At 32.2% G+C, this 22,656-nt stretch overlaps 1 protein-coding gene across 1 annotated transcript in view; it reads left to right on the forward strand.

The window, feature by feature from the left end:
• Positions 1-22,656, forward strand: part of LOC118188039 (charged multivesicular body protein 1a-like) — a 73,467-nt gene that overhangs the window by 41,274 nt on the left and 9,537 nt on the right. The window contains exons 3-4 of the mRNA XM_085808842.1: positions 9,977-10,054; positions 12,125-12,271. Of these exons, the coding sequence (XP_085664968.1) occupies positions 9,977-10,054; positions 12,125-12,271 (225 nt within the window). The remainder of the gene's footprint in view (positions 1-9,976; positions 10,055-12,124; positions 12,272-22,656) is intronic.

The raw sequence follows: 22,656 nt of genomic DNA on the forward strand, positions 1-22,656 counted from the left end.
ACTTATCTCTAATATATATTAAACTTTTAATTGTTTAAAAATTATACATTTTTAAAAACAAATTATATAAATATGTAAAATAAATAATACCTTTTTAACTAATTCCAGATCATCGTATGTTTGATTTTTCAGCCGACACAGATACATTTCCGAATCCAGTGCTAGTGTAGTTAGGTAGTGACTATTCTTAACATGTTTTAGAGTATTTTATGGCAGATTCAGCATTTTATTACTACAGTCAAAAGTTGTTAATCCATAAAAGACTCGTCGGGACTTCGGCGATTCCGGATTATTGATTTTTCTGGATTATAGATCATCAGTTTAAATATGGTAAGATGGCATGCAGAAATTATAAAATTAAAAATATGACACCGTAATTTATGAAATAAAGAACAATTATGATCTAAAGGGTATCAAAATTTACCAAAAAAAAAAAAAGCTTACTATTTATTTGTTTACTTTATTAAACATTTCTTTCAATGTAAGTTTTTTATGTAATACAGTCAAAAGTCGTTAATTCGGAATGATCTATAATCCGGACCTCAAAGCTATAAACTTTCTGCGCATGCGCCGCGTTGACACATGCGCATAGGCGTTTACACGTGCGCGTAAGACCTTTTAGGACTGCGCATATGAGTGTGTGCAAGCGCAGAATACGTTTTCGCGTGCGCGTTTTATGTATAACGGACGGTATAAGCTAAAATTATCTAATTATCGATTTCAGTTAACCCTTTGCGACACGCATATTTAAAATATATTTTAATCTTTAAAAAAATGCCTTAGAATAAGTCAGATGGACTTACTTAAGTGCCTTTAAGGCTTGAAAAAAATTCTGCACTTTTATTTTTTACGGTGGAAGGTGGGATACCGTTTGTCCCACCATGCAACCAGCACATGTCTTATAGCATATTGGTGTATAGCAGGAAAAAAAAATTATATGTGGAATGAATAAACAAAATAAAGCGTGCATTCTAAAATATTCATAATAAACACACTAAAATGCATTTTGTACTTATTGCATATATGCATGACTTGTAAAATTTTGCATATGCACATTTTGCATATAGTATATATTTAATATTTTTAAATTTTAGGAACAAAAGAAAATATTTTCTTGAATATTATTTTAAGCTTAAAATTTGATACTCGTACATATGATACTAAATAAAATATTAAAATTGGCACTTGATTCAAAAACATTTATATATGACTAAAATTGAAAAAAAGTCATTTTTCATGAAACTTTGAAAAACATGTTGTTTCATTCTTTTGTAAGCATAGAGGCACTTCACATGTTTCACACATCCAAAATGTTCGTCGTTCTTCTTTCGATATGCTGCAATATGCACATCTTCTCCTGCTCGTTCTCTTTGGCATTTTACTTACATTTTTTAGTGTCTTTTCTGGTTGTACGAACGGGTTTTTAGTTTTTATTTGAACTGGGGATTTCAGATTTCTTTTCAGCTCTTTCTTGCCTGCAAGTGCCATTAGACCTTCTGTAACTGAGAGAAGAAAATCTTTCATTGTTTTTACATCATGATCAGGTTCGCGAACAAACTTGAATAAATGTGTTTACTATACTCGCATCTGAAAAGTAAAAAAAAAAAAAAAATCATGTGCCACCATTTCTTGCTTTTGTGGTCTACTTCATATAGTCCTTTCAGTTGATCAATCAGTCGACATATCCCATATTCTTATTGTATGAAATAATGCTGTTTGGGCACAGTACTTTTTTTTTTTTGTCTTTCCATCTCGTTCCTTTCTATTAATTTCTTTCATTTCAGTTGCCTTTTCCAAGCAAGACAGGATAGAAACGGATCTTTTATCCTTCCATTTTATGCAAAAAATTGAATCATCGCTAACTGAAAAGTCTATATTCTCTTGACATAAATTTGTCTTTTAAATTTTTGGGTAGATACTTCCGATCCATATTTACAGTGCCACATGCATAGATGGGTCTGTGTCTTTAAAAAGTGAAACAAATTATAACTACTTCCCTTTCTTCTTCAGCAATAACTTCAACCTCAGTTATTCTCTCCTGGATTTCAATTTCATCTGAATCAGAACTGACATCTGAAGCATTTGAGTCGCAATCGGATGGCAATTCAGCAAAAAGATCCAAAGCTTCCTGAGTTGTTAATTTTTTTCTAGACATTTTAGCACATCAGAGCATACAATGGATGTAAAAGCGCGCGCAATCACGAAAAAAGTAGATGCAAAAAAGAAAAGAAAAAATAATCGTGAGTGCTGCCATCTATTGAGCGGAAATTCAAGTGTGTGGTGAGACAAATTTTAACCCACTTATTTCAACTGCAAAATTAATGTTATAAAATATTGAATACAATTAAGATTTTTGAAAATAAAGTACTTTTGAATATTAAAAAGTATCATACATATCATAAATTGTATACCAAAATTTTTAAAAAATGCGAGATACAGGGATATCACTCTTGTGATCCTACTTTGAATATTTTTTGATTATAAACTTAAGCCCTGGTATAGTAGTAACATCTACTGAGAAAAATAATAACTAAAATAGATTATTTTTAAAAGATTAGAAAATTTCTAACGGAAATTGCTAACTGAGAAAATAAATATTAATTAGGTGGGACATATATTGACCCACCATGCCGCAAAGGGTTAATGTTGATGATTGCGTTGTTCCTTAATTTTCGAATTGGATCCGGCTTATTATTTTTTGCAGACTGTAAGAGCAATACTATAAAGTAAATTTGAACTTTCGATTATGTCAAATAGAATTTTCGATTCTGGAGCTCCCAAAGGATCGTACAAAACGAAAGTATGTTTCGATGTTCATCAAACAAAAAGTGGAATTGCTGCAAAAAATGGATAAAGACATGAAGAATGTGACAGAGAGGTTAGTGAAAACTGTGTTTAACTCTTATAAACGAAAACGAACTTATGAAAACGAAAAATTTTCGATTGATAAGTTAGTCGGTATTCTCGGCACAGCAATTAACGGGACTTGAACAGTGGAACTTTGTAACTGAACAAGAAATTATGTCTGTTTATAGAATTAAAGAGAGAGTATTATCACATAAAATGAAGCAACTTACATTGAAAGAAATGTTTAATAAAGTAAACAAATAAATATTAAGCGCTTTTTTTTTTTTTTTTTTTTGTAAATTTTGATACCCTTTAGATCATAATTGTTCTTTATTTCATAAATTATGGTTTCGTATTTTTAATTTTAGAATTTCTGCATGCCATCTTACGAGATTTAAACTGATGATCTATAATCCGGAAAAATCGATAATCCGGAATCGCCGAAGTCCCGATGAGTCCAGATTAACGACTTTTGACTGTAATACTTTCTCTTTAATTCTATAAACAGACATAATTTCTTGTTCAGTTACAAAGTTCCACTGTTCAAGTCCTATAATTGCTGTGTCGAGAATATCGACTAATTTGTCAATCAAAATTTTTTCGTTTTCAATAACCTCTGTGTCACTTTCTTCACTATCAGAAGCGAATTATAATGACGAGGAATTTGATTTAAATCATATCAAAGACGGAGTACATCAAGATGAAATACTACATTTAGTAAGGAATTATAAGTCAAATAAAATAAAAACATCTGCCCTGAAGATAAGGATAGTGCTGACAGATCAACTTCCAATTCATTGCGCGCCGCGGTGTTCCCCCTCCCCTCCGGCCGCAGATCAGCGTGAAATTGATAAACAGATTTCGGAATGGTTAGATAAACAAAAGATATGCCTTTATCCATTTTTTGCAGAAATTCCACTTTTTGGTTAATGGACTTCGAAACATACTTTTGCTTTGTAGATCCTTTACATATTAGTAAATATATATCTGAAATTCTATTTGACATAATCGAAAGTTCAAGCTTACTTTTGTAAAATTGCTCTAACAGTTTGCAAAAAATAATAAGCCGGATCCAATTCGAAGATTAAGGAACAACACAATCTGCAACATTAACTAAATTAGATCATTTTAGCTTAGCTTATACCATCCGTTATACATTAAACGCGCATTCGTAAACGTATTTTGCGCATGCGCAGAAAGTTTGTACCTTTGAAGTCCGGATTGTAGATCATTCCGGATTATGGACATCTGGATTAAAGCCTTTTGACTGTAATATATAAAGTTTTACAGTATAATGGAAAACAAACTGTAAATTTTCCCTTTCTTAAGTTTTGTTTCGTCTTATCAACCTTTAGATTTTATTATGTAGAAATAAAAAGAATTGCACTGTTTTTGGTATATTTCTTTCTGATTGGTCCTAGCTTTTTCAGTATATGTAATTTCTTGTAATTTATTTCTATGTGTTCTGTTTATCAGTATACACTGGCCCTCAAAGTTAAAGGATAATGAGAAAAATTGTGCTCGCTAAGTTATTGTTTCAACCAATGTCCAGTGCTGTAATTATTTATGTCAATTAAAGTTCAGATATAGTCTGAACAGTGGTTCTAGATGTGTTTGATCAAGAGAGAGGAAGCAACATGCAACTTGCTTTCCCTTGTCCGTGAAATATCCAATTTCAGTGACCATGGTTTATTGTTTTCGGGAGGAATTGTGACAAATGGCCACACCAACCTGCATGTCTTTCAAGGAGGTTCTGTAACTGCTCAGAGATGTGTGGGCGAGGTAGTCAAACCCCAGTTAGATTGTGTAGAGGTGCTGGTAGTCGAGAGTTGTTGCTAAAGGATGACAGTGTTTGGCTTCATCGAGCATATGTGGTTTTTCAGAATACTTGCAAACAGGAGCTATCACTTGAATAGATTGGCCACCTTACTAACCGTACTTAAACCCAATTGAGCACATGTGGGATGGCTAACGGCACCAAATTTCTGCGTGGAGCCTTCAGGACCTGAAAAGTGCACTTTTAAAAGCGTGGCATGCAGTTCCACAAGACCTTGATCAACACTTTAGTAAAGTTGTTGAAATGGGTCTGAGGTGAAATGAGTCTGAGGTATATATATATATATATGTTCGAGATGACCATGCACCATATTAGAGAAAAAGTTTTACCTCAAGAGGTGACTTAATTTTTCCAATCTTTGTCTAGATTCCATAAATTTTGGTTTTAATTTCAATATTTTGTGAAAAATCAACTGCCAAACATTGTAATTTATGTTAATTAATGATTTGTATAAATTTCTATTAATAATTTTTCAGTAAGTATCGGTCATGTTTTATTTACGTTGTTGGGGTTCCACTCTTTTATCTAACAGCTAAATGTGCAGGACCCTCGTGAACAGATAAGCAAATAATTACTTGAGTTCGGGAAGAGAGACGTAAAACTCAAGAATGGTTAATTACCCTTTATTATTCAAAATAAGAATGTACAGTTGGATCTTTTTTCGGAGTGTACCGCAAAGCCTCCACTTGGGCTTGAGCTCAGAGTAATAAAAAATAAAGCTTAACTAAAAGCTATCAAGAAATTTCTAAGTAGTTGGCCCCTAAATATCAGATAAACTGGTGAAGCTATCAAGGGCCTGAAGTAAGGCCGAGCGTAGAGAGACGGAGCCAAAAGGCGAACGTGCGCTAGTCAGAAACTCTGACTTTCTAATGAAGTCAGTGGAACTTCGACTTAAATACCGCACTTCCTCACTTGTAGAAAACGTGATTCTAAAAACACGTTCTGGTAGGAAATTGTAAGCTGAAATTAAGAAGGATAGGAACATAGCTTTAATTAAAGATAACTGTTAAAAACTTAGGATAAACCTTACATCTTTCCCCACCAGAATTCAACTACTCAAGGAATAAGGTCTCAAAATGGCCTTGTTTAAGAGTGTAAATTCTAAACTTCTTAAACTTGAATTTTAAACTTCTAAAACTGTGCATTCTTCAGCCAGTTTCATCATTAAACTTTTCTGTTTAGGGCCAACTTTACAAATAATCTAAAGCTATACTTCATAACAAGCTAACCTGAGAACACGTACAAGGCTAGAACAAACTTTTCACAGCTTTTCACCCTGTTCTTCAAGTTATCCATACACAGCAAACTGCCCGCGGAGATTCAATTCCTCCAATTTGCTACACATTTGGCGACTTCTTGCCAAATCCAGCGTATTTAAATAACAATCTTTTTACGCAGTGAAGCTGCAGGTGAAATTGATAGTTCATCATAGTGTAAAATGTAGGGTATGTTATTGTCTTAATTTATGTGAAATATTTCACTATTATCTAAATGTGACAAATACTAATTTGATGATCTTTAAAACTTGAAACTGGAAAAGCTAACAATGTATTCCTTGCAGTTTGGGTCAAATTTTTTCCCCAAGACTGCTCACTTAGTTAAAAGTAAAATATATAAATTTGGAAAATCTTGTAGTAAGCTATTTTCTTTTAATTTTTAAGAGGGCATTTTGTTTTGTTGGTACCAAAACAGTGAACGAGGGGGAAATTTTTATTTTCTAAAGATGTTAATTTGATTTTAATTTGCGATTGTTTTAAAAACTCTGACAATATTTTATAGCAGACATTATCAAAATTATATCCTGTATTAATTGTCTCCTAAGAAACACGCATTTCCAGTCAGTCTCAGAAAATCACCCTCCTACAGTACCTTTTATCCTATCTTTCTGATTACTATTTAAAATAAAAAATAAAATGAATAAAAAGACTGGAAATTGAGATCTTCAGATTGCGGTCAACTAAAGAGCTGACCATTAAAAATTTTAAGATATTAGAAAAATATTAAAGCTTTAAAATTGTGAAACAAACTTAAAAATTAAGAATCAAATGATCTTATACCAATTAATTCCATTAATCATTTAAAATTATAACATTAGAAATGTCTTATATTAGTTACAACAAAGCGCAAATATTCATAAGAACTAAAAAATTATTTAAAAAATTAAATTCTTAAGAAGTACATTTATTGCTTTTAAAACATTTACCATGTTAAACGACAGTTTGCTTGTATTTTAAAATTAAAGTTTTTTTCGTTTGATGAATGAAACGTCTATGTGTGACGGGGCGTGAAAGTTGGTCTTTTGCGTTGCGCAAAGAAATATATTGTTCTTACATCTCTCAATTTATAAAAAGCAGACTGATTCAGCTCACTGAGAATCTGCGAATTATATGTGAATGACTGTATAAGTTATCGTGTATGACTGTATAAGTTAGGCAAAAACCATACATTTCCTTTGAGGTATAAAAAGAACAAGCATATCATATGAAAGAAATCGGTTATTCCTTTCTTTAGATGGAATCACCTGTAAGTCAAGCCCATTAATGATAGAGTTGCTTAAGCCGTGAAACACTTGTAGTATGCAGCAAGTTCGTTTGTAATGACTTTTGTAAGCTCTGAACTGCATAGGAGTCCCTCAGTGCATTGTATAAAAAAGTCCTTTAACCTTATAAATTCTCCACGAAGCCATCTCTTCCTTTAGTAGTTAATAGTTAATTTAATTGATCAGTACATCCGTATTGATTAGGTTAGGTGATTTGAATATAGCAAAGCACACAAGAGATATCCAACTAAGGGTTGAGATGTATTTCGTGGAAAACTTTCTAAAGGAAACAAGCTCGTATTTACGTTACACATAGGAAAACCACCAAAACCGACCATGAATACCGCTTGCGCTCAAACGATTCAGCGATTTAACCACTCGGCTACTGGTGCGACACTTCCATAGATTTGTTAGCTTTTATTTATAATGTTATTTATAACTGTTTATAGGTCTGCCTTTTTTTTTTTTGGCCTTGAAAACAGCTGTTGTATTTTTAATTTGTGGCATTGGATAGGGCTTTTTTTTTTTTACTCAGATATTCAATCCTGCAAAGATTATAACAAGTAATAATATCGTTATCGTATTTCTTAGGAAAATGCCCTCCCGTAATTGACAGTAACATTCAATACGATAATCTTAGCGGTGCTGTTTACTCAGGTTTATGAGGTTTTCCAGCTTTATGAGGTTGAAAATTATACACATATATGCCGAAGCTGAAGCCGAATACCATAACAATTGCTTTTTTCTCCCCCTGGTCAGTGAATGAATGCCTTAATTGCTTTTCTCGTTAAGAGTTGAGTGAGGTCGGGGTTGCTGGAATTTGCAGTTTCGTCAGTAATGCCAAAAAAAAGGGGAATGTCTTTCTGCTCATCATTGAATGATTGACACGATTTAGCAAATTTTTAAACAAAAAGCTGGACGCAACGTAATCTATTGTTTCGCACATTTTTTCCTTCCGTTCTCTTTGTTCAACAATATTCATATATCACAGCTTAAATTTTACAATATTACTTCTCGAAATGGTAGAACTATATTCTACGGCGGACACATACACTTTCTACTATATCCAGTGTTCTCAACTTAGGTTGACCTGAAGTATAGTCTAAAACTAAGAAAATTAATTTATGAATTTTATAGTTTCATTGGCACAACTATCTGCTTCGTCTTGACATTTCATCTTGGTCCTTCCAAATTATCTTTAAGGAAACAATATTAGTATGTCTTTTACACACATTTCCAATTCCCTTACAATTACTCTTTATTGAAATTCTTTGGCTCTCAAACAGCTTTCATTCACACCTGTTTTAAACTGTTCTTCTCCACTACGCTTTCCAGATATTTGTACTGAATGAAAGCATGTCGTTGTTGTGTTACCGCGGATACACACTACTACTAACCATCACCTATGATTTATTAAAACTCAACATTCAAGACTTTAGAAAACTCCATAAATACAAAACTATACCTACTGTGCTAAAAGAGAGCTTGATTTAAACTGTTAAGTGTAGGCTGGAGAGCCTAACTTTAAACACATTCATTCTGTACTTTCTTTCTATTAACTCATGTATACAAGATTTTTCAATTGCACTTTGACCAAATTTTATTTTACATTTTTTTTTTTTTTCAACTGACATTTAAAATTTCTACTTTCAATACAACATTTTAACATATAATATTTTAAAGTTCATTTTACATCATTAGTTATAGTTGCTATATACAATTTACAATCTTTTCCTTAAATTTAAGTTAACAGTTTTTACTCTTACTTAAGTCTTTCCACCTAAAAGATATTCACAAACTAAATTCTCGCTAACTTGCAAATACAAAAATCTTTTTGTTTAAAAGATAATTACAAACTAAATTCTCACAAACTTGCGAATTGTGATGGTTGTGCATTCCCTTGTTGAATGTATCTAAACATACTCAAACTAGTGCTAATAATGACTAAATGACATGAGCTCTATTCTGAGTTTCCCGTACCTAGTTGCCATATTTGTCTCTTATGGCATTCAAGAACGTTTGTTGGATTGTCTCAGCGAATCGGTCTCTACTTGCATGTACAACTATTACTGCAGAAATCAACAACTATTATCTATATCATAATTACAACTATTATCTATATCATATTCAAGATGTCACACTACAGAAGTGTGCCATCTTGAATATGATATAACAGTTGATGCAAGTTAAACATTCAACACCTGTTCCATTCTTAAATGCACCAGCATATTGCATGGGGTTTATGTAAGATAGTGGTGATTTAGAAGCAGAAGGGGAATGGCTTCACAGCATTTAAAATCTACTGCATTTTTGTAGTTGTTTCTCATTAACCATTTGTATGATACAATGATTTAATTGAGACATTCTGCATGTTATTGAATGTATCTGATGTTTAACAAATAGAAACTTGTCTTTGTTGTGATCATTCTCCACAAATCTGGGCATTATGAACTAGTTATTAATTGTTGTATTGGCATCCATCCTCTGACTATTCTAATAATATAGACATTTCATGTTTTGAAAATTGGATTTTATGATATTTTTGACATGATGACTGTAGCTTAATTTTCTGTCAATTTATTTAATTGTGGTAAATAGCATTAATTATGTCACATTTCAATATATATACACATCCAAGTTTTTAGTTGTTTATTCTTTTTATTTGCAGATACTGCAGTTTTTTTAAGTACTATACATGTATATGTCTGTATGTATATGTATTGAATCATAAAAATTCGGTATATTTTTTACAGATGAACTTGTCGCAGCTGCAGAGATTTTCAAGAGTAGCTGAACAAACTGAAGCAACTTATAGGCAGAAACTTAAAGAGGTAAGTTAATTATGAGTTAGTTTTACATATATATATTATCTTGAACTTTACCAACATGTTATGCATAATTTTGTTTATTTTAAATGTTTATTTTGTAAGTCTAGAGAAATGGTAGTATTTTGTGGTGTTATGGATTGTCACAAACAAGATTTCAATGATTTAAACATTAATTTTAATTGTTTTTAATTTAACATTGGTTTGCACAGCAATGCATTTTAAACAGATTATTTTATGCTTGTATTAAAATTGATTAATATAATTTTGCTAAATGTCGATGTATGGGATTCATGTGCTAGCAAGACATGTCCACCTCTGTCAGCTGCTTTTTGTGTAAGAACGTTATTGGAAAGTAACACCGTAATGAGTCTGATTTTAGATATTAAAAGAAGCAAATTGGTTTTTTAATAGGTGACTGTGATTTATGGAAGATGTAGAATAATATTGCTTACTCCTGTTTATAATTTATTTTTATCTGATTATAAGCAACTTTTAAAATTCTTGTTCACTACTATTATTTTCTCTTAAACCATCTAATTAATTCAAAATTCTCTATTATTTCTAAATTGTTCATTACTTTATATACTTTTCAAAATTTATCCTTACTACCATTACTGTTCGAAGTCTGATAGTTGTTTTCTCAGATAATTTTTCTTTTTTAAAGTTACCATGTGTTTTTGTGCTATCTATTAATGGATACTGCCATAATTTCTGCAATTCTGCATTTAAAACCAAGCTAATGTGTATGACTGCTCTTCATGACTTACTTGCGAATATGGAGTTGTGTGCACTGCAGCTGAGTTATATGCAAAGGAAACATAAAATAGTCATGTGAAGAAGCTCAAAATTGCCCAATATGTTTTATTTCTAGGTTCTGTTTTTGGCATTTGACTAGGTTGGCTGCATTAGGTTTTCATGGTTATCCTTAGTATAATGCGAGTATAAGACAAGTGCCTTTAAAATGTCTTAAACAAAGGCATTAGTTCTTTTAGGCAAATAACCCTGATATGTTTTGCTGCAATCAACTCAGATTGATAGCAGTATTTTACCAATCCCATAATTATTTCAGGTGTTTTAAAAATAAGAGCTAGAAAATGAAACACAGTGTGAAGTTATATGAAAATAAACTTTTAAAAATAGGAGAAAGAAAAAAAAAAATCATATTCTGGGTGAAAAGGATACATTCTCATCTTGTTCTGTTAATTTAAATTTTCTACACTGTCTGGAATTCTGTTTATGTTTACAGGAAAGGAGAGGCTGAAGGCAAATTTCATTAACTCTTCTCTGACTATAAACTAAAACAGAAAAACTATCATTTTTCAAATAATTTGACTATTGTATACAGTTAAGTAAGTAAAATTCCCATTTAAAATAAATGTTTTATTTTTCTACATAAATGAGCTTTCTAAAGAAGGATGCTTTTAGAGAGCTTTTGAAGATGTAGCTGCTGAATAATGATTAGTTGTTTTCAGTTTGATTGCTCTTTGACATCCATGATCATGGAAGCACTTTGCTGGCTGACAACACATTCTTTCGAGATGTTCTCCATTTATATCATAATATGAGCTAGTTTTTTTTAGGAAACTTTTGATGAAGGAGATACTTTTCAGGCTTGGTTGTAATTAATTAATTTAGCTACTACCAAATGAAATAGGAGTTATTAGACGACAGTATTTCTTTGGGTATTTGTCCAATAAATCTGTTGTAGGAACTTTTGTTTAGAGTTTTCTGAAAGATAATAAACATTCAGGCTATTTTCACCATGTATTGATATACTTTGAAAATATAAATTATTAATTAAACTTTTACAGTTAGCTTTGAAAGATATGCCAAATAATGCAAATGTAAATATTGAATTGAAATTCTGTTACAATTTTCACTGAACTGAGTTATCTGTACTTGAATGAGGGTTTAAAAATTTTCTCAGTTACTTTAGTGTATTATTCCTATCACATGTTGTAATAACTATATAGTTTGATTATGAAATTGTACTAAAAAGTTCTTCCGAGCATATGCTTTGTAAGTGGTTGTTTATTTTCTTTTGAAAGTAACTTTTTTCTCGTGCTTTTGCAGGCTATAAAAGAAATAAATAAGGTGAAAAGCAAAAAACGTGCGAAACTTGTAATATGTAAGCAACATGAAACGTTGGAGTTTAAGCGTTTGGCAGCTAAAGTTGAAGCTGTTATTTCGAAACTTCCTACTGCCATTACTAAGGAACAGGTAGTTATCTACTTTTTTAAATGATTGGTTAATATCACTGTGCATAAATATTATCTAACTCAGTAGGTTCACATTTTTCTGTTAGGAAAATTGAATTGTTTTTGTATGTCATAACTCATAATTTCACTTCATTTAGAGAATTTACATAAATTTGTATTGTGATTTTTCTGTTTGCAGTGATATAGTATTGATACAATATGGGAAATTAACACGTGTATTAACTGCTTCTTGTGATGATGGAGATGGACTGACAAAGATTCGATTACTTCAATTAGGCACATTTTATTTTCAAACATCATTATATACAATGGGTTGCACATTCAGTGGGCAACTCCCTATCATTTGTCTGACTAGCGAACCGCCTGAGATTAACCTCGCTCAGGGAAAATGAGCATTCTATGCCCTCTATCACTAAAAGTTTCTTCACTTACTAGGGTACCATCTGTTGACATTTTGGCGAGCAGTTTGACTTTCATCATGTCCATTATATGAGTATCCCACAGTGAGGGAACTTAAAATGAAGAAACAACAATATTATAGAGATAATGAGTTGATTTCTATGGAAAATAGATATTCAGTTTTTTTTTGGGGGGGGGGTTTACGTAGGAGTGGATCATTGGATATTCTTAACAAGACAAATTTTGATTACATGCATGTAAATGCAATTTGAAAAAATTAATGCCCACAAAAAATCGGGGGGGGGGGAGATGTAAAAACCCAAAGATGAACATGAATTATCAAAATAAGAAGTAAATGAAAATGTTATGATGATTGTAGAAATAACACAGTCCTACTTTCACTGCTAAAATTGTTCATCATGCATGATCTCAGCAGCATATGTAGCCAGCTATAGAATACAGACATTTTTTATACTGTGTAAAAAATATGTTTCTTTTACTGGGGGGATACATATGCTGCTCACTATTAAACATTTTATCATTTTTATGACATTTTAAGACACACTCAAAACTCAGTAATTTACAATACTAAAATTTATGTTATTTCTATTATAAGAACAATAAAAATATGAAAAAGATTAAAATATTTATAAATACAAACTAATTTCAACCTTTTTTTATATACCATTTTGAGGTACTTTTAAAAGTATGAAATTATGACACAATAAAAATAGAACTAAAAAATTGTTTTTCTAATTCATACAAATATTCCCCATTATTCGTGCCTTTATAATTGAATATGTAATTTCCTTTATTAATGTACTTCATCGCATTTTCAGGAAGTTTTACATGGCATTTTTTAAGATAATACTCTTTTTCTTTACCATCTGCATCTATTTTTACAATACATGTATCTCCATATTTAGCTTCAATTTTTCTCAATAAGATCAGATTTTATCTCTCAGTCTGTAAATCATTCAACTTCAGTGTTTTTAGGATGATATCCGAGACTACTGAATCCATCTATTTATTTCGTTAACACTCGTTTAAAGGCTTCCTATTTAGGAATATTTTTTTATTTAAGACCTGAAATAATATTTTTCTAATAATAGAAAAATTACCTGAATATAGTTATTATATTCTGAATGTCTTGACATATGAATAAATACTTTAGGTTTACAAGATATATAATAAAATCTCATGATTTTATTAAAACTCCATAGACAATATTTTACAAGGCACAAATAATAATCTTCCAACATGCAGGTATGTAATGTATAAAGAATACTTTTTCCCTAAATTATTATTAATTTCTTCTTAAATGTAATTATATAATTTATAAAAATGAGTTAATATAAGGAAATTTATATCCTGTTTATTGGTTTATTGTTCAATTCTGTTAAAGAATTTCAAATAAGGATGAATAGTAATACCATTTTTTGCTCAAACTTTTAATTTTAACACACAACCTAGCTTAATGTAAAATATTATTTATCTTTAGGAATAACTGAACTGAAAAATATTTTCGTCAACAAATTCCGATTATTTTTCAATTATTTTATCTATTGAAAATATGATTCTAACATCCCCTTCTATTAAAAATTTAGAATCTTTATTCAATATTCAATATTTTGTAAATTTAGATAGCTTAATATTAGTCCATTTTTTATCACAACGAAGTGTAATGAAACCAAACAAAATAATAACATATAAAGGAGTTTTATTTATTAACATATAAAGGAGTTTAAAAACGAATTTTTTGGTTGCAGCATATTGATCTTTTGGATTCCCAACATTTTCTCTTTTCCCTTTTGCATCGATAACATCTTTTAGTATGTGAATATTTATCTTCTAATTTATTTTTACATTCTGGTATGCTTTTATTTATTTGTTTATCATCGGATGTTTCTTCATTAAAAGCTTCTATTAGGGCTTTAATATGTCTTGCATTTTCTTCAAAATTTAGCAAACCTGTATCTAGTTTCTTAGTTTTTTCAATTCATTTTTTAATTAAAAACAATTACGTTCTATATATTGTAATACAAATTCTCTGTTAGCAGTGTCATGATTATCGACTAGATTTAAAGGTTTTTTTTTTAAATTTTATTCTCCATATCATAATTTCTGTCATCCATTAATTTAAAACCAATACTATAATGATCTGTACATCCTTCTCTGATTTCTTCATCAACAAAAGGTGGACAATAAGCTGCCTTTTGCTGTAAAGATAATTTTAGTAATTCAAAAAATCTTTTAAAAATTCTGCACAACTCCCAAAATATCACATATATATACTATTTGCATTAAAATTATCTTTTGTATATTTATCTTTCATTCTTATTTCCACACAATCATCATTCATAAAAATCATACTTAAACCTTTAATCTTATTTCATATAATCTTTATTCTTATTTAATACAATTTTTTAAAATATTCCAATTCTGTAACATATTCAGTATGTTTCATATCTTGATTTTTTTCTATTTTGTCTAATTCTATACCTAATTCTTCCTTAACGGCGCTTTTATGTTCTTTTTTATTTTTTAAATTACTAAAACTATTTATCATCTGTTTCTAATTTGATTTTATAAAGCATTTTAACAAATCCTTTGAATAAATTGTTTTCATTTTAAAATGCGAAACTTCATATATATTTTAAAATTTCACATGCTTTTTTAATAGCGATTGTCTTTTAGAAAGGCAAAGCAAGTTTCCAGCAGTTTGGGTTTCCAGTAACCTTGAGAATCGCATGTGCATGTGCAGTGCATGTTGAACTAAACAAAGTGCTTATCGTAGTATAAAACGAAATTGGTTTAATCCTAGTATACGGGTACCATGGAGGTTAGAATCAAAGAATATGTATTGTTAAGAAGAAAAACTCTGCAACAAGAGTGGCTGCATTCCAGTGTAGAGGGAAACAGTTGCACATGCACGAAATAGTCGCCAAAGCTCGAAGCTGGTGTCGAATTTCGAAGGTCACATTATCAAGAGTTCATAAAATGAATATTGTTTAAAATTTCTTCAAACTTTAAAGGAAAAGAAAATATTTTTTTTTTGCATAAGCTAATTAATTAATGAATTAGTTATTTTGAGGGGGGGAAACACTACGAAAATCCGTGTTTAAGTTATTGCGAAAAGTCACAGAAGAAACATTTTTTTCTTAACACGTGTTCCTCAATTTCCTGTACAATTCTCGCCACCAAGTTCCTTTGCCAAATCACTTGGTGAATTTTCCCTCCGCTTTCTAGCAGCGTAATAGCATTACATCTATGGAACATTTCTTTCTTTACATAGATGTTCTTTGGTTAGAATAGCCTCCACGTATTCTATTCTGATCTTCATGTACAGTACACATGAGATTTGGCAACATTATGATGAGCAGTAAATGGGTCATTTAGGTGCTGGTGACAATTTTCAAAATCGTGCCAAAGCCTTAGCATATACTAGGATTTTACTGCAAAATCTTTTAAACCCCCCCTTTTTTTTTCTTTTAAATAAATGCCTTATTTGTCATATTGCAGTAAAATAATAAAATAGCAATCAGTCATCTAGGCAAACCATTTAATATAACTTCACTAAATTATCATTGATTATTCTAATTCAGTTTTTAAGTAATTGTCTTATTTTTATGTTATTTGTATCATTTAATGTTGCTTTCTTCCCTCTAAATTTATTTATTATTAGTAAATAATGCTTTCAAATTTCAGGAAATTTTCTCTCATATAATCCTGAAATTAATTCTAGCAGTATGATGACATACCATCACGAAATTTAATGCACATATTTTTTGCTTATATATGCTGCTAAATAAATATAAAATACCTGAGTTTATTTACAAATATCATTAAATAGATTTCTTTCTTTTGTTTAGCTGCAAAAGCAAGACCTTTTTTAATCCAGATTGGGCAGAGTCTAATCTCAATCTTTAGTGGAGAAACAACTCGTATTATAGTTATAATAGTAATGTTTTGGAATTATATATATATGCATATATATATGGCAGATTTTTGTGTTGTCAAGTAATACCATAATCAATTTACTTCTTAGAAGAGCCAACATGCATTATGCGGATAGACTGGAATTTCTTAAAACACACCTGGAAAACCTGGGAATTTCATTCTCCTCTTTGAGTGGCAACCCTGAATATCTCATTTTTGGATTAACTAAATTTAGCATAAAGAAATCATGTTTTCATTACAAATCTGCCTATTTCTCTCATAATCTATTGAATTTCTCTTGGTTGAAACTTAAGAAATATAAAATAATTAGTTATTTCTCATAGGTGTTGAATTATAAGCTTATGTTTTATATATATATGTAAGGATTACATTTATCATTCTACCCATGATAAGAAAAATCTTGAGTAATTTTTTTGGTTTTCCTCAGTTACACAGTAATCAATAATAATTAAATTTCTAAGTGGTGGATCTAATTCATCTAGAGTATTAAATAATTTAAATCCGAAGTAAATTTTACTTCTTCCTTTTTAAATTTATCATGTAATTTTAATAATTTTTTCTTAATTTTTCGAAGGCCAAGGACTTTTGTCTGAATCCTTACAACTTATATCCTTTTCTATATCCTCAAGCATAGTACAACTTTTGTGCAATTTATAATATTTTGGATCATTAATTGTCTTGCACACACATATAATGGGTCAAAAATCTAATAAATGATACATTAAATTTAATGTTAAATTTGTTTTCCCCGATCCTGATAGACCTGTAATTGAGATTTTAAAAGGCCATTTTGGTAATAAATGATGCTAATTTGAATCATGAAATTCATCAGATTCAGTATAACATTTCATTTATATTTTTTTCGTTTTAATTTACTATAAATAAATTCAGGTTCGCTGTAATTTGAAGTATTTCATGCTGAGAGTAATTAATGGTTTGGTTTATTAGATTACGGTAAAGCACTCGAGGGCTATCTGCCTTAAGGGAGGAATGCCTTTGTGGAGGACTTTTTAAGGGAAACTACGTTACACATGGGGAAAACCATGAAAACACTCATGCAGCCGGCCCATTCACGGGATTCGAACCTCGGACCGAACTACCAGTGTTCAGCGACATTACCTCTCGGCCAATTAATGAATATTTTTTCAAATGTTAGGACATTCATATTATTATAACTTTATTGAGAACATTTCTCACTTATTGGAAAAAATTGATTTAAGGTCTTAAAAAATTTATATAAAAAACTTTGCTCAATAAAAAGCATTTAAAAAAATTTAATCAAATAATTAAATTGATTTAATAGTCTTGTTATATTAAAACTTTAAAATAGATAGATTTAAAGATAGAATCTGATCTTATTGAGGAAAAAATGGATCTAAATATGGAGATATATGTATTGTAGAAGTAGATGGTAAAGAAAAAGAGTATTATCTTAAAAAAACATCATGGGAAAATTTCTGACAATGCAATCAGGAAAATTAAAGGAAATTACATATTCAATTATAAAGGTAATTGAATGGTGGGGAATATTTGTATGAATTAGAAGAAGAATCTTAAAAATGTATTTTTAGTACTATTTTGATTTTTTATAAATGTTTAAATCTTTTTTAGTCATTTTCTGTATAGTAATTTCATATCTTTAAAAGTACCTTAAAATGCTGTGTAAGAAAAGTTTGAAACTAGGTTTTTTTTATGAATATTTTAATCTTTTCATATTTTTATTGTTTTTACATAAAAATAACATAAATTTTAGCATTTTAAATTATTAAATTTTGAGGATGTCTTAAAATGTTATAAAAAAGAACGAAATGTTTACTAGTAAGCATCATATGTCTCCCACTATTGGAAACAGATGTTTTTTAGACAGGCGTTGCTGAAAGCAGCACCTGTTTATAAAAAATATTTGTGTCCTATAGTGGGGTACATATGCTGTTGATCTTTGTGATCAGTCTTTTACTAAACTTTACCTCTCGACCTGATCTTATTCTGTGCACTTTCTGAATTAGCTATTTTAGGAGTAGGTTCCATTGTCAGGAAGGTTTGGCTCATGAGTCTCATTAAATATGAAAGCTGGCTTTGCTCTGTCCAAGGAAACAACTTGTCTTTTCATTTATATAAGTTTTCATGTGTTTGTCACTTCATGTGGACCAGTGTAGGCTAAGATAAGGATGGAATGATTTTGTCTCCATGAAGAAAAACATGTCTGCACTTAGTGAAGTCATACACTAAGTCTGCACTTTTGAAGACTTAAGGTCTGTTTTGACAGTAGCTCTGAGTCCCAGAAGAATACTGGCAGACTTGCTGCCTACCTGGGATTCTCATGAGGTTTTATTGAGTGCTTTTTAACACTAGGGGGAGTAGTTCCACCAAACCATTTTCTTGTGAATGAAAAGGAGTCATCATTTTTTAGGTTTATATGAGCTTTGTCAGCTTTTTAAAGAGGGACAGCCAAACTATAGTCCCTGATTTATAGCTATAGTGGCAGGACATCCAGCCATTAAACAGTGTACGACAAATGGTTTCTGCAGAAATATCAGGAATAGGCACTGCTTTAGGTCATCTCTTATATCTGTCAATGATTATGAGACCATATGTTTTTCCTTTCGATGGAGGTAAACGGCAATCATTTCAATATGCAGGTGAGAGAACCGAGCATCAGATACAGCAAACGTGCTAAAGGTGTTTCTGTGTGCCTATGAATTTTGGATCAGTGACAGGCATTGCTACTTTTGACACACTCTTTTATTTTCTTTCTCATGTTTGGCCACACATATCTGCAATGGATCAACTGGTGTGTACCATAAAATGTGAAGTGATGATGTGAGAAATTATACAAGGGGTGATAAAATGAAAAGGTACGAAACGACACGGTGGGTACAAATGTAGACTTTATTCAAAATATAAACCATAGGCCTGAGCACAACGATCCAACTGATGAACAAGCAGCAGGATTCTTTGTTTCCAGAATTCCTGTGGCTGTGACGAGACCCGGTCGTTCACAGCGTCCTTGAGTACGTCGTCCAAGTTGAAGCGCTTCCCTTTCAGGTGTTTCTTCAGTGCACCAAACACATGGAAATCGCAGGGCGACATGTCCGAACTGTAAGGCGGATGCTCCAACGTCTCCCACTTGAACTTGGCCAGTTCCATGTGTGTGACTCTGGAGACGTGTGGACGCGCGTTATCATGGAACAGAACCACACCCCCTCCGTGAGCAGCCTGGTCTTTTATTCTTGAGGGATCTGCATAGGTGTCGGAGTGTCTCACAGCACACATCGGAGTTAATGGTTTTTCTGTGTTCGAGGAATTCCGCAAGTAGTGGACCTTGAACATTGAAAAAGACGGCGAGCAACACCTTGCCTGCTGATGGCACGGCTTTGAACTTTTTAGGGGGAGGTGACGATGCATGCTTCTACTGCTTGCTGTCCCGTTTTGTCTAAGGCTCATAGTGATGGCACCAGGTCTCATCACCTGTGACGATCCGCTCCATGAAAGCGGGGTCTTCCTGATACCGAAACAGATGTTGCAGTGCTAGCCCCATACACAGTTCCTTTTGCTGGTCCTTGAGCTGCTTCGGAACCCAAGTGGCACACACCTTCCGATATAGCAACCTGTCGTGAACAATGGTCCACATGGTTCCATAGCGGACATCTACCTTAACCGCCAACATTCACAATGTGACACGCCGATCACTTCTCACTAGGTCGTCCACCTTGTCGATGAGATCGCTCGTGATGACAGTGTTTGCCTGGCCTGGTCTCGGGTCATCACCCACCCTCTCACGGCCTACACGAAAACGGGCACCCCATTTTCTGACAGACTTTCTCCCCGTAAACTGTCACCATCCAGCAATGAATAGCTGCCGGTTTCTCACCTTTTGCTGTCAGAAATGAGATAACACCTCATACGGACTCCCGCATCATTTGGACGGCACTTTTGATAAGAGCTTCTGCTCTCTCCTGTGCATGCGGGCGCCCGCGCGTTCTACGATCCCCGTCAGTGACTCAATCGCACCCCGAGATGTCTCGCTACGTTCTCCCATGCCGGAATATGCAAATATTTAACTGTTATGTTTTACGTCGTTTCGTACTTTTTCATTCACCCCTTGTAAAAATGTTCAAACACAGTCCTTTGGAAGATCGTAGGCACAAATGGTTTAGGTGTTCCTGTTGAGACATCACAGAGGAGTTCTGATATTGTTGGGTTTGGCATTGGTTTTTATGTCCACTGAATTCTGGCTGCTTAAATGCTTCCTTCAAATCTGGATCATCTTGTTGAGCATCACTAATATCTTGAAGTCTAGAGCTGTTGAGTTAGAAATAAGGCGGATTTCTATTCTGAAAAGTGCATCTGCTACTGCGTTGTTTGCTCCACTTGTGTGATAAATATTGGTGCTGGATTGAGGTATGAAATCTTGTTATCAGCATTCACTTGGGCTGCACTTATCTGGTTTTTTGCGGAAATGCATAAATTAAGAGGTTTTGGGGTCTGTGTAAATGGTGAAATTCTGACCTTCAAGCGTGTGTCAAAATCTCTTTGTTGCAGTACACATTGCTAAACAGTTCTTATTCATATATGGAAAATCCTCATTAGCTGTTTGTGACTTTTACTGATAGGAAGCAAAGGTTCCCTACTGTTTTTGCTCAACTGCATTAAGGAACCACTAACAAAGTCACTGGCATCAACACATGCACTAAGTCTGGCTCTACATATTGGGTGTTTGAGAAGAGTTGCTCATGCTAAAACATTCTTAGTATCTTCAGCAGCCCAGTTCACTGAAGTGTGTCCTAAGGGTCTTTTTGTGTTTGTCATTTCGGATTTGTTTTTATAAATTTTTGATCCTGTCTAAAAATTTGTTTAATGGTGCTGAGATGTGTGCAGCTTTTGGTACAAGCCAAAGGTAGAAATTGAAAGGGCCAAGAAAATGTCTTATTTGTGTGATGGTGGTAGGTTTTGGTAAATTTAAAATGCAATCTCCTGTGTCTTTTATGGGTTTGATACCATGCTGAGATACTGTGAATCTTAAAAAATGTACGGGTGAAACTCTGAATGTGCATTTAGGGGGGTTTTAAGCCTAAGAACATAAGGCAATGAAATAAAAATTTTAAAATGTTCTATGTGCTTCTCTGTAAATTTGGAAGCTACTTAAATGTAATCGATGAATGCATAAACAAATTTTAGACCATTAAACCCTCTGAGGGGGTAGGCTCATGAAGACTTGAATTTAAACAGCATTTATTATTTAAATTTGTATATTTACTTATTTGTCTCTATTTTCATAAACTTACATTCATAAAGATGACATTAAAGAAAGAAAGCAAAATATCTTAAATTATAAGCTGATATATGCCAAGTGACAAAAAAATCTAATGACTGGATAAAGCTGGTCATGCCACTCAGAGTGTTGGTTCACTGATGGAATGTAAAGTTGCAGCATCTCAAAGGCCAAGTTGCGCCCGTGTACTTTCAAATAGCCCGAAAGGTGTGGCATTTTTTAGGGATTTCATCTGAATTTATTGGGATTTATTGGTATGCTTTTTGTAAGATTTACATGAGAAAATACACTCATGTCCATAAATTAAGGATAATGCAAAATCAGGCAAAGGAAGAGTTAGAAGCAAAACAAATTTGACTTATTTGTAAAGCTTATTTATTAAACAAAAGGTAAAGAGCAAAAAAAAAAAAAAAAAAAAAAAAAGATGCTATATGTTTGATATTATTAAAAAAATTAGCGATTTTTTTCTCCCTGGAGCAAATTGCAAAACAAAACCTATTTACAAAAAACCAATATTACATGGTTGGTATGATTGTTAACACATTAACACATTGTATGTCTCCCAGACGATGCAATACAGTCTGTACAATGCCTAGGCATGCTAAATTATCGATCTGATCTTGGGGGATATATTACACCACTCAAAAAGCAATGCTCTCCGAAGTTCCGGTAGACATGGAGGAGGAGGTTGACGGGCTGCAACTCGTCGGCCAAGCATGTCCCACACGTGCTCTACTGGATTCAAGTTCGGTGAG

The sequence above is a fragment of the Stegodyphus dumicola genome, chromosome X2 (assembly GCF_044657685.1).
Source record: "Stegodyphus dumicola isolate Sdum_Otavi_A_Nest chromosome X2, ASM4465768v1".
Lineage (NCBI taxonomy): Eukaryota > Metazoa > Arthropoda > Arachnida > Araneae > Eresidae > Stegodyphus > Stegodyphus dumicola.